Source organism: Cucurbita maxima, unplaced genomic scaffold, assembly GCF_002738345.1.
Source record: "Cucurbita maxima cultivar Rimu unplaced genomic scaffold, Cmax_1.0 Cma_Scf00004, whole genome shotgun sequence".
NCBI classification, from domain to species: Eukaryota; Viridiplantae; Streptophyta; class Magnoliopsida; order Cucurbitales; family Cucurbitaceae; genus Cucurbita; species Cucurbita maxima.
Genome location: NW_019272020.1, coordinates 4,843,950 through 4,860,150, shown reverse-complemented (window position 1 = coordinate 4,860,150; position 16,201 = coordinate 4,843,950). Strand labels below are relative to the sequence as shown.

Here is a 16,201-nt window from a genome sequence, read left to right as displayed (position 1 = left end):
CTCAACGAGTCCATATGAAGTGATCTCATTTTTTTTATCTTGTCCGGATAGAGACCAAAGGCCTTGTACGACAAAACAACTCAAAAGATAAAGAAGTAATAGATGGTTGAGTTTAAAAGAAATAAGTCAAGAATTTGTTAGACACGAAATTGAAAATTTTAGAAATTTATTAACCACTATTAAAAGTTTTGTGCAAATCTGCACATACCTTGTTAGAAATCAAATCTCTCCACAATTGTATCATATTGCTTTGAACTTCTCAAAATGTCTTATTCAAATGGAGATACTATTTCTCACTTATAAACTCGTGATCTTCCACTAAATTAATCAATGTGGGACTCACTCTCAATAATTTTCAACATTTTGAAACCTATATCACACCAAATATATTAGGAAAGTTATTCTATATTTTATCTTAAAAATACTCTTAAATTTTTCAAAGTTTCAATAAGTAAATTTTTTTTAAAACATTATTAAAAATTTAAAGTTATTTTTTAAACAAAGTATTAACTATTTTTATCCGAATTAATAGTCACCTTATTTTTTAAAAAAAAAAATTTTTAAAAGTTTATATATATTTTTTAAATAAAACATAAATTTTTAAGTCTGTTTTTATGTTTTTAATAATTCAGTCATGATTAAGTAATTATGTAGGGTATAAGCCATTAAACTTTTCTAGATTAACCAGAAGAGAAAAAAAAACAGTAATTATTATTAATTTACTGTTTTTCTTGAAAAATACGACCAAATTAGAACTTTATTTCCAATCAGTTTGGAGGTAAAAGTAAAACTTTGATTATCTTCCTCGTTTCAAACCAGTGCGTTAGTCATAAAAAGGATTAAAAAAGTGTCTTATTACAATTATTTTCATTTATTATTTATATCTTTAGGCTTAATTTTTTTATTTTCTTTTAGATATATCTAAAATTTATAAAAATTGTTTTCATTTATAATTTTCTAAAACACTCATAAATTAAATACGAAAAAAACAATAATATTATGAATCTATAACATCTTCGTCTCCTCACGAGAGATCAGGCTCGAGATTTTTTACGAGCGGATATGTTAAATCTAAAGCTTAAACTTTACGAAAAACACAATCGAATACATAAATCGAAGCACTCTCTTCACATTTAAAAACGACCCAAAAGAGTTCTTCAGCATGAAACCCTAATTTACGAAGAAAAAATAAACATCGAAAGTTGTTAATGAAAGAAAAATGATGAAGATCATCAAACCCTCATACTTGTGAATGGGAAGAAGAAGATGAAGGATTAAAAGCATTCCAATAATGGCGATCCCAAAATGGCTTTCCCACATTCACATGATGTTCTCCATCTTCGGCTTCCATCTTCCCGACAATGCTATAGCTCGACGATGCATCGTCGCCACCACCACCGTTTCCGAGCAACCGAGCTGGCTGCGCTCGGTGTAGCTGAAGCTGTGGCCGCCATTGAATTTGATCAAACCCTAAGAAGCTTGTTATCCCAATGGGGGGATGAGTTGAATTCATAACTCCTTCATTTTGTATGTAATTTAATCTCATTGTTTCTCCTCCTGAAAGCTCTGAAATTTGATGTAATTTTTTTTAATTTAATTTACTCGTGAAATTATAATAATCTCGACCAAAATATTAAATTTTCGAACCTTCGTCTCCACATATTATTGAAAAATAAAAATATTCAATAATTAAAGTCGGTAACTTTTTAGATCTAAATAATAATTGAACATATCATGAGTTCGTATAAGAAAGTACCCGTAGTAGTAGTCGGTTGGCATTGTGAGTTAACCGGAGATTTAGAGGTACTTTTGGTTCTTTTATTATTCCGGCGGTAGCCGCCGCCGACGGGGACACTTCTAAGGGCGCCACCTCGGGTCCAGTAGCGACGGCAGGTCTTGCAAAAGTGGCGTGGCTGAGAGAGGCTATAGTTGTTGAAATAACAAAACTTTGTGTTAGTTGATTCACATCTTGGACATTTCAGGGCTGTCTCCGGCACCGGCAGGTTCGCCATTCGGGCACGATCCACCATCGACTCGGGGCGGACTTGTGGCGGCGCCCGTGGCGGCGACACCAGCTGAAAACTGGTCCCAGATTGATGGGTTGGGGTTTGGTGTTGCCATTGATGGGTTGTTGGATCAAGATAATTAGATGGGTGAGAGGGAAACACCATTGATGGGTTTGTAAAAGCTTTGATGGGTTTTTAGAGAGAGAGAGGGAAAGAGGGGGAGAGAGAAAGTTTCATGTCATTATACTTAATACATTCTCACCAATTTTCTCTTTTTCTAATTATTGCTTTGTTTTTTTAGGGTTGTGATGGAGAAGCTCCCTTGTTTCTTAATCAATAAGTAGGGTCACAATCAACAATAATTATGTAGCACTTATTCTAATCCAACGAACATGTCTGAGAAATTCAGATTTTATCGATAACGTCGACGTAAGTTTGAGCCTCATAAAATAGTAAAAAGTAACGACTAGTCATATTTTCTTTATAGTATATTTTGTAACATTTTAACCATGATGGATATAGACATGATTTTAGTGAAAAGTGATATATATCTTCGTATTGACACAACATAAAATAGTAAAAACATGTAAAAAGGGTTCGGAACGGGAATGTGGTCATGGACAAGCATGACTGAGACATTCGGCATGTGACATAGACAACACGTCTAGAGCAAGTACGAAGGTGACACAGAGCATGCACCATGATAGTATAATTTATTTGTATATTCGACTTAATATCCACAAATGAACCTAGTGGGCGATTCTATTGGTGACGGTGGTTATTCTTTTTATTAAAAATAAAACTAATTAGGAAATGATTTATTGTTAAGAAAATGACCAAATTATATGAAGTGATTTAGAATTTGAAGGGACAAAATTGGAAAGAATAGAGGAAAATAATAAATGAACTTAAAATTAAAGGGTGTCGCTTTAGGGCTTTGGGGCTCTTACAAAAGGTGAAGGACCTGACCACATGAACCTTTATCACACATGGGTCATGTGGGTCATTATTTTCAGACCAATAATAATAAGAAGAATAAAACTTTATTGCAAGTGTTTCTATTTAAATTTCAATAAAATAATTATTTTAAGTAATAATATTAAATGGATCCTTGCTTCATTGATTTCTTTTATTTCTTTTATTTTATTTTATTTATTTATTTATTATGAGGGACTGAGATTCCTCTGAAAATAAGGAACATTATTTTTGCTTTTTTCTTTTTCTTGTTTAAAATCCAACTTTTATTTTTATTTTGGATATAAAAAAATTATATGCTTGGGGTCTCACTCATATTTGATTAATTTTTAATCTCTAATTTTGTTTGTTTTTACTCTTTTTTATTTAAATATTTCGAAAAAAAAAGTGTAATCGAATTTTGAAAGCCTAAATATATAATTTAGATAAATGTCGAAATCTTAATCCTAAATTTTAATTTACTTTTTTTCAAATATTTACATGGGAATTTAATGGAAAGCTGTACCACCACATGGCCACCACTAATACATTAAAGAACTATATGCAAATAAATAAATCAATCAATAAATAATTTTATTTATTTATTATATGAATGTGTTAGATTGAATATTTGATGGATACTATAAAAAATTAGATATCTAAATTTGAAGAATAATTTTCATTCTCTAAATTTTTATATTTTACATATTTATCTCTGAATTATCACTAATACTAACTTTTGGTCCTTAATTTTAATTTTCGTTAACTAATGTTAAATAATTAAGATGTGGTTTTTCTAATAATCTTGAAAATTAATTTAATTCCATTCTTTCTAAAATAATCTAATAAAAATTTAGAGATAAAAGTGTAAAATTTATAAATTCCCTTCAAACCATAGAAATGAAATTAGTATTATTATGGTAAAGTCTTCAAACCATAGGAATCTTACTAAACTCAAAAATTGCTAATTATTATTATTTTGGTAATAAGTGAAAGGGAGGCTGGGAACTCACATGGGCCTAGGTTTAGGCTTTAATATTGGGCTTGAGTTAGTTGGTAGGACCCACTTCTGGCCCAATAGTAAGTTAGTTATGTCCATGGATTTGCAACCCAATCTCTTCAACTCTCTCTCCCTACCAAGTATCTATTTTAATACCATTTTATTGCATTACTCCTTTTTTATTTTCCTAACTCATAAATCATTTCTAAAATTACTCTTCAATTTCGTAGTTAATTATGTTCAAATCCATACCATTTTTTTAATCTTAGATTGTGTTCAAATCATTAAAAGTTGATTTTTTTTAAATAAAATAAAATATTATAAAATTCAGTAGTATTTTTATTTATTTAACCAATATTTATTAAAAGATAGTATGATTGTGTCGTGGGTAAAGTGAGAATAAGATGTGATTTCAAGAAGGTTGCTTGTTCTTTCAGTTTCTATTTTTTTTTTTCTTAATAACTGACAAGAATCTCACCCACAATAATAAGAGAATAATGTTAGATATATCGCCAAATAACCAACCGGAATTCAAATGACAAAGAAAATAATTTTAATTTCAACCACTAAAATGTCTTTCCAATAGAATATAGAGAAGCAAAAATAAAATAGGCCGGTGAACAGGGGGGAGTGGCTTTCACTAATTCAAGCCACCCAAGGATAATAATTCTTCAAAATCGATGTTCAAAAAAGAAAAATAAAAAACAAGCAAGACAATGACCGACGTTGTAGAAAGAGAGATAGAAGGCTTAGTCGACTTCCTCGATCTTTGGACCTGCACCGCTACCGCCCGCAGGGACGCTGTCATCAGCACCACCGCCCATGTCAGCTCCGGCACCTTGGTACATCTTGGCGATGATTGGGTTGCAGATGCTCTCCAACTCCTTCATCTTGTCCTCGAATTCATCGGCCTCCGCCAGCTGGTTGGCATCGAGCCACTGGATGGCTTGCTCGATGGCGTCTTCAATCTTCTTCTTGTCGGCCGGGGAAAGCTTGGCACCGATCTTCTCGTCGTTCACTGTGTTCCTCATGTTGTAAGCGTAGTTCTCCAAGGCGTTCTTCGCTTCCACCTTCTTCTTGTGCTCCTCATCCTCAGACTTGTACTTCTCTGCTTCTTGAACCATCTTCTCGATCTCCTCCTTTGAGAGTCTTCCTTTGTCGTTCGTGATCGTGATTTTGTTCTTCTGGCCGGTGGTCTTATCTTCGGCAGAGACGTTCAAGATACCGTTGGCATCGATGTCAAAGCACACTGTGATTTGAGGAACACCCCTGGGAGCTGGAGGGATACCGGAGAGCTCGAATTTTCCAAGCAAGTTGTTGTCACGGGTCCTGGTTCTTTCACCTTCGTACACTTGGATCAACACACCGGGCTGGTTGTCAGAGTAGGTAGAGAATACCTGCTCCTTCTTTGTGGGAATTGTGGTGTTCCTTGGAATCAGAACAGTCATGACACCTCCGGCGGTTTCCAAACCAAGGGAAAGAGGAGTCACATCCAAGAGAAGAAGATCCTGGACCTTCTCGTTGCCCTCACCACTCAAGATGGCAGCTTGAACTGCAGCACCGTAGGCAACGGCTTCATCAGGGTTAATGCTCTTGCACAGCTCCTTACCGTTGAAGAAATCTTGCAACAACTGTTGGACCTTTGGAATCCTAGTAGATCCTCCAACAAGAACAACATCGTGTACGGTGCTCTTGTCCATCTTGGCATCCCTCAAACACTTCTCAACGGGTTCCATACACTTCCTAAAAAGATCCATGTTCAATTCTTCAAATCTGGCACGGGTAATTGTTGAGTAGAAGTCGATTCCTTCGTACAAGGAATCAATCTCGATGGTGGTTTGAGCAGTGGATGAGAGAGTCCTCTTGGCTCTCTCACAAGATGTCCTCAGCCTTCTAAGAGCTCTTGGGTTGCCACTGATGTCCTTCTTGTTCTTCCTCTTGAACTCCTGGACAAAGTGGTTGACCAATCTGTTGTCAAAATCCTCACCTCCAAGGTGAGTATCTCCAGCAGTAGCCTTCACCTCAAAGATACCCTCTTCAATTGTAAGTAGAGAAACATCAAAAGTACCACCACCTAGATCAAAAATCAGAACATTCTTTTCACCGACACTGGTTGCCTTCTTGTCAAGTCCGTAGGCAATGGCAGCGGCCGTGGGCTCATTGATAATTCTCATGACATTGAGACCAGCAATGACACCAGCATCCTTGGTGGCCTGACGTTGAGAATCGTTGAAGTAAGCAGGAACAGTTACCACGGCGTTCTTCACAGTGGAACCGAGGTAAGCTTCGGCAATTTCACGCATCTTGATGAGAACCATGGAAGAGATTTCTTCAGCGGCGAACTGCTTGTCTTCTCCCTTGTAGCTAACAACAATCATTGGCTTGTCACCAGGACCTGCGATGACCTTGAATGGCCACAGCTTAATGTCGCTTTGGACGGGAGCGTCACTGAATCTTCTACCAATCAACCTCTTAGCATCTGCACGCAGTTAATCAGGTCATTCAGTTGAAAACACAATTAACCAAACATATCAAAAGGAAATTCGAAGACATATACAGGACAGGTTCACAACATCAACATTATCATGCGATTGTTTCTTACATGAATGAAATCCTCGATGCCAGAAGACATCAAAATATTTGTCACTAACGTAACACTACAACTGATACAGGTTGCTCTAATAAATCAAACTAAACACACAAGGGAAATCAGTAAAAAAAAACTCATATTCCCAAGTTCATACTTGAAATCGAAGTAGAATGATCCAGTCAATTTCATATTCCCAGAAAACAGTAAAAGAAAGGCCAACAGAACCTACAGAAAGCACAAAAGTGCTCTCCATGTCTAAATAATTATTCTCGTCGATCTAGTCAAAACTAAATTACAGTCGTGGAAAATATCTAAGTCATGATATAACTGAACACAACGGATCCACAATATACGGATTAAAACTCAAACAAGACTTAGATCCAAAAGAACTTCCAAGAAAAAAACTAGATCTACAAAATACGAATATATTCAGAGCCAATCACAATAATCAGGAACAAAATTAATAAAACTACAAAAAACCAAGGCAACTATGACCAATGACAAGTAGTCATAACAAAGCCGTAGAAAAGTCTTACAGAAATAAATAAACGACAGATCTAGAAACAAAGAAAAACTTGCAAGACAAGAAGTTAGATCTTACCGAAAACGGTGTTAATTGGGTTCATGGCGACCTGGTTCTTGGCCGCATCACCGATCAAACGCTCGGAGTCGGTGAAGGCAACGTAGGAAGGGGTGGTCCTGTTACCCTGATCATTAGCAATGATCTCAACACGGTCGTGCTGCCAGACACCAACGCAAGAGTAGGTGGTTCCGAGATCAATTCCGATAGCCGGACCTTCTCCCTTGCCGGCCATTTTCTTGTTCTGATACGGTGCTAGCAAGGAAGAACAGAGAAATGGAAAGGGAGATCTGAAAGGAAAAAGAGAAACGGACGAAAGAGGCGAAACTAGGTTATATGAAGTGGAGAAGAGATGGAAACGAGATGATTATATATAACCAGAGAACTCAAAAATTCGAGAAGGTTCGGAGCCCTATTGTGTTTCTGACCCGTTGGATTGGAAAGAGAATGAACGGTCGGATTTCCTTGGACAAGGTCTGAGTTAGACTTCAGATTTCCCCCTTTCCCTCTCCCTCCATGTATTTTCCCACCTCCTTCCCTGGCGCATCACATCCAGCGAATCCGGAACCAAAATTCATTTTTTCTTTTTTCTTTTTTCTTTTTTTAATTATCATTTTAATCACATGTCTCATAAATCATAATACAAAATAAATATTTTTTAAATTTTGAGAATAGTTTAAAAAAAATATCACCATTAATTCTTCTAAATTTGTATAATACTGTTCAATATAAGATCTTACAATTCATCCTCTCAAAGGTTTACTATTAGATATTGTCCAATGTGTAATCTCACAGTTCATCTTCTTGAAGGTCAGCATCCTCGCTAACATACGTAGGATCTCACAATCCACCTTACTTGGGAGTCCAACGTCCACAATGTCTAAGGTCTATTTTTGATATTATTTGTAATGGCTCAAACTCACTGCTAACGTATGTTATCCTCTTTAAACTTTTCCTTTCAGGCTTATGCTATGAGAGAATTTCACATTAATCATTGTATTAACCAAAAATCTAATGAAAATCCCGAAATTTGTCTATTTATATAAATTTAATAATAAAATCGTGTGACAATTTCTGATCCTTCTAACCAATAAGCTTTGAAAGATGGGCCGCAGGGATTGGGCTATACTGTAGCAAATGGCCCACATGAATTGGGCTATACTGTAGCAAATGGCCCACATGAATTGGGCCGACACGTCTTATATTACCATTTGTTCTTTTACTTTATTTTTATATGATCGTATATACCTTAATTATCGCCAAGTCACATTCATATTTGGATAATGAAAAATATTAAATTAGCGTTCATAAACGATTTTAAGTAATATAGAACTTAATTATTGTTAGCTGCACAATTGTCATTTAAGACCGATGTGAAGTCCACGTCATTCAAAATATCCTTTATAAAAATTTAAAAGTATAAGCAAAAAATTGATTATTTATATCTGTCATTAACTCAATACGTACACGTATATTACAATTGGCTCATAAAAATATGACTTTGCATATTATTTAAAAAATACGCATGTTATTTCAAAATTAGATTCGAGTAGAAATTCATTATAGTATTTCATGAAAGTCAAGTCCCAAAACAAGTGTGTCCACCTAGAACATAATTTAAGACTGAAACACTATTACATTTGTTCTATGTCTCGATTTTCATCTTACATCTTAACAAATCTCAATTATCATTTCGAAATATTTATGAAAGTAAATAAAAAAAATAAAAAAAAAAAGATTGATCAAGTACATGTGTACGTTCAATCTTCCCCACTATAGGCAAAACTTCCAAAGTCTAGGGACTCATCCATCACAACTGTCAGTTGTTACAAACGATATAAACCGTTCGGCCACTAATAACCCACCTAGCAAAGAATCAATCATCTCTAAATATATTTTAATATTTAAAAATTTCAAAACTCGTATTTTTATTTAAAATCTTATATCTCACTCCATTAACGTGTTTAACGAAATAGTATTTTGCTCAATCAACATGGTTTAATTCATAAATTCATTATAAAAACATGCCTAATGCATTAAAGTGACTACATCAACATTTTCACATCAATAAAAATGTAAGAAATAACTATAATATAAACAATAATTTAAAATATTTATTTAGATATTTTAAAAAACAATTATTTTATTATTCTCCCATAAATATCTGTTATTTTTTATGATATTTCCACCTAGATTTTTGGAACTCCAAATTAAATTAGCATTTATTTTATTTATACGGTGTTTGAACTAAAAAAACTCGATTTATTGGTTTATTGATGCGCTAATGGGAAATTGACAAAAATAACCTTCTACGTTAATATTTGACTAGCTCAACTTGGCATTTAAGTAACTCAATAAATGATTGGCATTTAATATAAAACACAAATAATGTAAATTAATTGAAATTTGATCAACCCCTTAATCCTTTTAAGTTTAAAATTTCATAATATTTTAATCCACAATATTCCAAAATATTGATATTTTTGTTTTGGTCAATGACCCAAATTCATTCAGGGATAAAGTTGGAATTTTTCTTATATTAATGGTTGTTCTTATAAGATTAATATCCCAATTTATTGTAAGAGTGTACAAAAAGTTTATATAATGTGGTATTAATTTTTTTAAAAATTAATAAATTTTACTTGGGAGAGAGGTGAAAGAACTTAATAATTTTAACCATACTTTCTATAAAAAGTAACGATATAGAACGTGAAAATATATGAAATATAGACAGACACGTATTATAATCATGTCGTAGAAAAATGTTCGGGCAGTGACCTATGGTAATTTAATTATAAAATCTATGGTCGGAGTATTCCTCTATCCCACTGTCAACCAAAAATCTCTTATTTTTAAACATAGCCCTCTTCTTCCTCTTATATACCCCGCATACATACAACGGCCGATAATGCCGGTGGCGGTGATGACGGCAGTGCTATGGAGGATGCGCCTCTGCTCGGCTCTACGAGCGGCTTTGGCATGTGCCATAATCGGCGCCATCACGGTGTTCGGACCAGCGCCTGTGAAGCACTTATTGGCGTTCTCGGCTTTCTCTTACGTCACCGTCATTTCCATATTGCTTTCCGACGCCGTTTCTATTGGCGACGCTGTGATGGGCGTGTGGCACGTGATGTGGGCGGTGGCGTTCGTGTTGCTCTCGTCTGTACCGTGCTTGTGGCTGATCAGACCGGAGCGGTTCACTGGTAGCGCGTCGGCGACAGCGGCTGTGGCCGTCAGTGCGTTTATGGTGGCTTTGCCGGAGCGGACCCACTTGCTGACGAAGCGAATCGCGTTTGGACAGCTTGTGATCGTGTACGTCGGGACGGTGATTCACGGCGGTCAGACGAGTTTTTATATGCACCCAATTCGTGTTGCGTCCAGTACGGCTGCCGGAGCTCTCGCCGCCGTCGCCGCCATGATGCTTCCCTACCCACAGCTTGCCTCCTTCCAGGTAAAATCAAGGTCCAGAAATTTTCATAATCACGACCAAAATTTTAGTTAAAATAAAATTTTGATTATATATATAATTTAAAGGATAATTATTTGGTTTTGAGTTGTAATGCTGAAATTGTAGCTCAAACTCGAGTATTAATATAATAAAAATGTGTATTAAAAGTTATTTATTTTTTTAATTTTTTTAAAGCATCACATCATAATAAAAAAAATATATTGAAGATATATAACTAAATATATTAAAATTTTAAAACGTTTGACCTATAATTTCTTTTAATTTTGCACGAGACAAAAGAATAAATAATTAAATAATTAAAACAAAACCCATCAAAATCTAATAAAAAAAACATTTCAATTGTATAAATAAAGTATTTAAATTAGTTGAGATTATTATTTGACGTGGAAATAAAATTATAATAATTTTTTTAAAAAATATATAAATTGATTTGGTGCGAGTGCAGATGAGGAAACTTAGTAGGGGCTATATTGAGAATGGCTGCGAGAGAACGGCGGCCATGGTGGATGGGTTGGGCGCGAGGAGCAAAGCAGAGGCAGCTGCGTCAATGGCCGACGCCAAGTCGCTATCGACATATGGAACAAAGCTTCTTCAAAGTATCAAAGCAAATATGGTATGATAACTTCACCCTCAATTTCACGGTAGCAATTCGGATTTTAGTGGTTAATGCAAGCCTTTTTGGTATGAACACAGGGAGGAATGATCTGGGAAAGGTCACAGACGGGCATCGACATTGCAGAAAAGTTGGAAGAAATTGAAGTTGCAATGAGAGGAATGGAAGCTGCCCTGACTTCCCCTTCCATTGCCTTCGGAGCAATGGACGAAGAACTCTGCAATTTGCTCAACGATCTCAAACCCAAGGCCATCTTGAACCTACAGCAGCTCAATTTCACTACTGCGCCGGAGAAGAAGCCCGCGTTCTCAACCCATCGGCCGATTAATATTTCTCCCATTATCCCTCAAATTCTGCCGGTTTCGTTCTTCTTGCGGTGTATGGAAATCCTTCTGTATGACTCAACCTCCGCCGCCGGTTCCCGGAATCTCGTCTCCGAGGTGAAAATAGGTCGGAGACTCCATGGGGGAGAGGCAACTGAGTTGGGGGACGATTGCACAAAAAAGACTCATTGGGGCATTTCGTCGAACATGTTGCCTACATCCAAGAGTTTTTGTTTTGCGCTGAAATGCTCGATTACGTTGAGTTTTGCCGTGTATCTGGGTCTGACTTACACAAAGCGAAATGGGTATTGGTCAGGATTGACGGTTGCCATCAGCTTTGCAACTGAGAGACAAGCAATATTTACAGTCGCCAATGCTCGAGCTCAAGGGACGGCAATGGGGTCAATCTACGGCGTCATATGCTGTTTTATTTTGCGTAAATATGAGTATCTATGGCTCTTACCTCTTCTCCCATGGGTTGTTTTTTCCAGCTTTCTAATCCATAGCAGAATGTATGGTCAATCTGGTGGCATCGCCTCAGCATTAGGCGCGTTGCTTGTTCTTGGGAGGAAGAACTACGGCATTCCATCTGAGTTTGCAAATGCTAGAATCATAGAAGCTTGCATTGGATTGCTCTGTTATCTGACCGTGGAGGTTGTTTTCAACCCAACAAGAGCAGCAACTTTGACAAAAACAGAGTTCTCAACAACTTTAGAGATCCTTCAAGATTGCATCAAGAGGGTAATCCTTATTCCCCATAAGAACTCGTCTGAATCTTCTTCTACTTTGATTCCATTGATAGAACAGCACAAAAATCTGAAATTCCATGTTAGTCAATTAGAAAAATTCATTATAGAAGCTGGGTTTGAGCCAAATTTCTGGACTACACCTTTCCAAGCTACCTGCTACGATAATCTTGTGAAATCTCTGCAAAAATCAGTAGATATCTTACAATTTCTGAGGCATGAAATGAGGTCTCTGTCTCTAGAACTCAACAGTTCTAACTTAAGTGAAGACATGGAGGCATTCAGCAAAAAAGTTGGATGTTCTTTGAAGTTCATGGAGAAGGTGAGCCTGATAAAGTCCTTGAAGGAATTGCAGAGCAAAAACCAGGAGATGGGAAAGGGTTCAAACCATGGAAGCAGAGCTCTAGCTCTCAGTGAAGAAGATATTGAGAAAATTATGGGTTCCTTCTGCCAACATGCAAATGAAATTCTGAGCGAAGCTTACAGAAATGGTGAAGATGAGGCAAATCTGAAAGGCCAAATGACACAACGCTTGAGTTCAATTGGGTTTTGTATGGAATGCTTGATGAGAGAAACAATGGCGATGGAGAAGGAAGTGCATCAACTGCTGAAACTGGAGAATCCATCCATTCATATTGATTTGCAAGAACTTTCAAGAAAAGTTGATGCTCACTGTGCATAAGATATCAAAACCATAGCGATATATCTATATTAGATATCAAGAACTTTGCAGCTATCGGGCGAAGTTTATGGTCTGAGTAGTGCAAAAGCTTGAGAAACTTGTATGGGTAGCAAGTTCAAATAACAAACAGGGACTTAAATGCCTTGATTGTTTTTTAAATCAAAAGGCAAGCAACTTATTAGGCCTGATATATCTTGATTTGTGCAAAGTTTACTTTTTTTTTTTTTTGTTTTTTGTTGCAATAATTGCATTAAAAAATTAACCTAGTCTCTTGATTACCCTGAGCTTTTGGTCCGGAGCAACTTGCACCCCACTCATAGCATGTGCAAGTCTCACTCGGTTGAAATAAGTATTTGAACTTGACTATGCTAAGTGAAATAGCGATTATGAGACACTTATTTTAATTCAATAAATAAGTTAGCGGTATAAAAATTGAAGTTCTGATGTATGCTTGAGTCTCGATCATGTTCGAGAGAAAGTGTTTTAGATAACCTATAATTCAGACAGAAAAGATTGACAACTAGTTGCACCCCGATAAATAAAGATTTTAAGAAATAATAAAAAAATAAAAAAGTAATGTATATTTGGTCTCCCCTATAATGTTGTGCACAGATATACTTTTTATCTTTTTCGTGCATCTACCGTAACTGTAAACTTCAATGGTGGAAATATCTAAAGATTCCAACCCACATTAAACGCCAAAATCTCGCCTCACCCTCCCCTCTTTCAACCTGCTCCTTCTCTTTCCCTTAATCAAACCCTATTCCCTCAATTTCTCTCTACATTATTTCTATCTGTTTCTACGTTTTCAAACAGATTGCCTCTCCAGAATTGCGGCGATTTTTCGATCACCGACGATCTCTGTTTTAGAACCATAGAGGCTTTTGATTTCTGATTTTCTGGGGTTTTTCCGCCTTTTCGTATTTGGGAATTTCGTTCTAGGGTTTTTGATCCGATAAATTTGGGGGTTTAAGGAGGAGGAGGCCATGTCGGCTGGAGTCTGTGGAAAGCGGGTTGGGTTTGAGGAGATCTTTGGATCTTCTTCTCCGACGGCCTGTTCTTCCGCTAAGAGGTCCCGGTGGTCTAGTTTCGGATCCCCGACCCGATCGGAGTTCGGGTCTGGACATGAGGATTCTGCTTCGGTTTTGCTTCAGATGTTCCCTGGAGTCGGTGCCGAGGTTTGTTTCCAGGATCATCAGTTGTTTTATGAATTCCGTTTTTAGTTTATTTTGGATTATTGGTTTCAGCCTTTCCATCAAATTTTCAAATGAAAAGTTCTGTAGGTTTTTATTTTTAATTTTTTATGGAGTACTGTTTCTTCTCCACTTGATTGATTCTGTCTGTTTGTAACCAATGCTTCTAGATGTAATCAGAAATGAATGACATAAAGATGGTTTGATATCAGGATATTCATTGGCATTATAATCAACCAATTTGTCATTAATTAAAGCTTTTGGAAGATCTGATTATCCTTTGTGTGCATGTTTAGCGGGTCGAAACTGTTCTTATGATCATAATTTGAAGATTAAATATGCAAGTGATGCTCTACAGGTGCCTTCCTTTGATGATTTTAGTGCTCGTGTCGATTCTGCGACGATTGGAAATTGTTCTACGGTCCCAGATGAGAGAACAGCTACATGTAAATTGTTATTATACATGTGTGTCGTTTGACATTGGTTTAAACAGGTTTGATGACTGAAAATATATACATGGCCTTGATATCTTATTCTAAGCGAATCGGGTTTTTCTGAAATCAGGCAGCCAAATGTCACACGAGAAGGTCGAAGAAGCCACCGATGCTGGTTCGGCCATTGGTGAAGGATATGGAATGCATGGATCCAAGTGGGTGGACATGTTTGTGCAAGAAATGGGAAGCGCAGTTGATGTTGGTGATGCTAGAATTCGAGCCGCAAGGATTTTAGAAGCTTTTGAACATAATGTAACTGTGCATTCAAGAGAATCAGAGGAGGTAGTGTGGAATTATTATCCATAGACTGTTCAATTTCCTTTTGATGAAGTGTAAAAGGTTAAATTTTCGTTTCTCTCCACATTATGTTGCAGTTAAAGCATGCTTCTTTGAAGGGGCATTTGCAAAGCTTGGTAAATGACAACCAAATTTTAAAGAGAGCGGTCGCCATTCAGCACGAGCGGAATCTTGAGCAAGAAGAGAAGACGAGAGAAGTCCATCAGTTAAAGCACGTCTTATGCCAGTATCAAGAACAAATTCAAAGTTTAGAGGTATGCAGATGTACTCCTTCATAGTTTTTTTTGCTTCGAGTTATCACGGCATGTGCTAAAATCCTTGCAATCGCTAACTTTTTTTTACATCATCGTCTTCATCCTTGTTAGTATGTTACTTATCTTTTGTTCCTAATAAACTTAGCTGTCCTGGTAATATTCTGGAATGTTAGAAGGCTACATTTTGTGAGATCCACATCCGTTGGAGAGGAGAACGAAGCATTCCTTATAAGGGTGTGGAAACCTCTTCCTATCAGACGCGTTTTAAAATCGTGAGGATGACAGAGATACGTAACGGGCTGTTACACATTTTTGTTATGTTATGGAGGAACGTAGTAATTCTATGACTCAATTTTTAACGTGCCTGTTGATTTTGTAATTCGAATTGGAATTTAAGTACACGCAAATGCATAGAATTAGAACACCATAGCCGGGGAATCATATAGACTCTGACTCGAAACAAGATTATATGAAGTTAAGACTGTTGAATATGCAGCTTATGATTCGAATAGTCAATAGTCCTCCCTCGTTAGTTGTTACTCGATCCAAGATTATTACGAGAAGTTATGCCAAAAATTTGCTTTTGTAATACATGCTACAAATTCTTATGTTGCTATGAATTGTCTTTGTGCAGGTAAGAAATTACACATTGAATCTCCATCTGCAGAGGGCACAATCTGTTTCAGGACACTTCCACCAAGACATATTTTAAGGTTGTTTTTGTTTCATTAATTTCCTCTATACGTAAACTTCTTTTCTTTGAGACCAGCATTGAGCTGTTGATGCCAACATATTATGAAGTCATTTTGGTTGTGATATTCAATCAAGCCAAACCCACTTTGGCTGTTCCTTGTGATGAAACTCAAGATGAAAAGCTATGAATTGTCTTCTCTTTAATGTTTTAATGCCACTCCTAGTTTATGCATTCATATATTTGATATTTTCCCTCTATCCTATGCTTTGAATTTCAACACGAAGATATTTTATGTCGATAAAACAT

The 16,201-nt window shown here is 36.3% G+C and overlaps 4 protein-coding genes across 6 annotated transcripts; 2 read left to right on the top strand and 2 right to left on the bottom strand.

Moving 5' to 3' along the window:
• Nucleotides 1-1,084: 1,084 nt before the first annotated feature.
• On the bottom strand, nucleotides 1,085-2,260 carry LOC111478150 (dof zinc finger protein DOF3.6-like). The gene is made up of 2 exons (XM_023122283.1): nucleotides 1,757-2,260; nucleotides 1,085-1,566 (listed from the first exon to the last, which is right to left on the bottom strand). The coding sequence occupies exons 1-2, from the start codon at nucleotides 2,169-2,171 to the stop codon at nucleotides 1,241-1,243; spliced, it is 741 nt and encodes a 246-aa protein (XP_022978051.1). The 5' UTR covers nucleotides 2,172-2,260; the 3' UTR covers nucleotides 1,085-1,240.
• A 2,230-nt stretch (nucleotides 2,261-4,490) lies between these two features.
• Nucleotides 4,491-7,487, bottom strand: LOC111478145 (heat shock cognate 70 kDa protein 2). The gene is made up of 2 exons (XM_023122273.1): nucleotides 7,152-7,487; nucleotides 4,491-6,439 (listed from the first exon to the last, which is right to left on the bottom strand). Exons 1-2 carry the CDS (start codon nucleotides 7,363-7,365, stop codon nucleotides 4,710-4,712), a joined length of 1,944 nt encoding a protein of 647 aa, XP_022978041.1. The 5' UTR covers nucleotides 7,366-7,487; the 3' UTR covers nucleotides 4,491-4,709.
• Nucleotides 7,488-11,062: 3,575 nt separating this feature from the next.
• LOC111478146 lies at nucleotides 11,063-13,204 on the top strand. 3 transcript variants are annotated; one of them, XM_023122276.1, is made up of 4 exons: nucleotides 11,063-11,212; nucleotides 11,293-11,936; nucleotides 12,027-13,033; nucleotides 13,078-13,204. In XM_023122276.1, the coding sequence occupies exons 1-3, from the start codon at nucleotides 11,099-11,101 to the stop codon at nucleotides 12,961-12,963; spliced, it is 1,695 nt and encodes a 564-aa protein (XP_022978044.1). In that variant the 5' UTR covers nucleotides 11,063-11,098; the 3' UTR covers nucleotides 12,964-13,033; nucleotides 13,078-13,204. The 3 variants fall into 3 exon arrangements, with proteins under 3 accessions (XP_022978044.1, XP_022978042.1, XP_022978043.1); XM_023122274.1 differs by having other exon boundaries at nucleotides 11,293-13,033; XM_023122275.1 differs by lacking the exon at nucleotides 13,078-13,204 and having other exon boundaries at nucleotides 11,293-13,036.
• A 460-nt stretch (nucleotides 13,205-13,664) lies between these two features.
• On the top strand, nucleotides 13,665-16,141 carry LOC111478149. The gene is made up of 5 exons (XM_023122282.1): nucleotides 13,665-14,141; nucleotides 14,515-14,602; nucleotides 14,721-14,932; nucleotides 15,025-15,201; nucleotides 15,836-16,141. Exons 1-5 carry the CDS (start codon nucleotides 13,950-13,952, stop codon nucleotides 15,911-15,913), a joined length of 747 nt encoding a protein of 248 aa, XP_022978050.1. The 5' UTR covers nucleotides 13,665-13,949; the 3' UTR covers nucleotides 15,914-16,141.
• The last annotated feature ends 60 nt before the right edge of the window (nucleotides 16,142-16,201 follow it).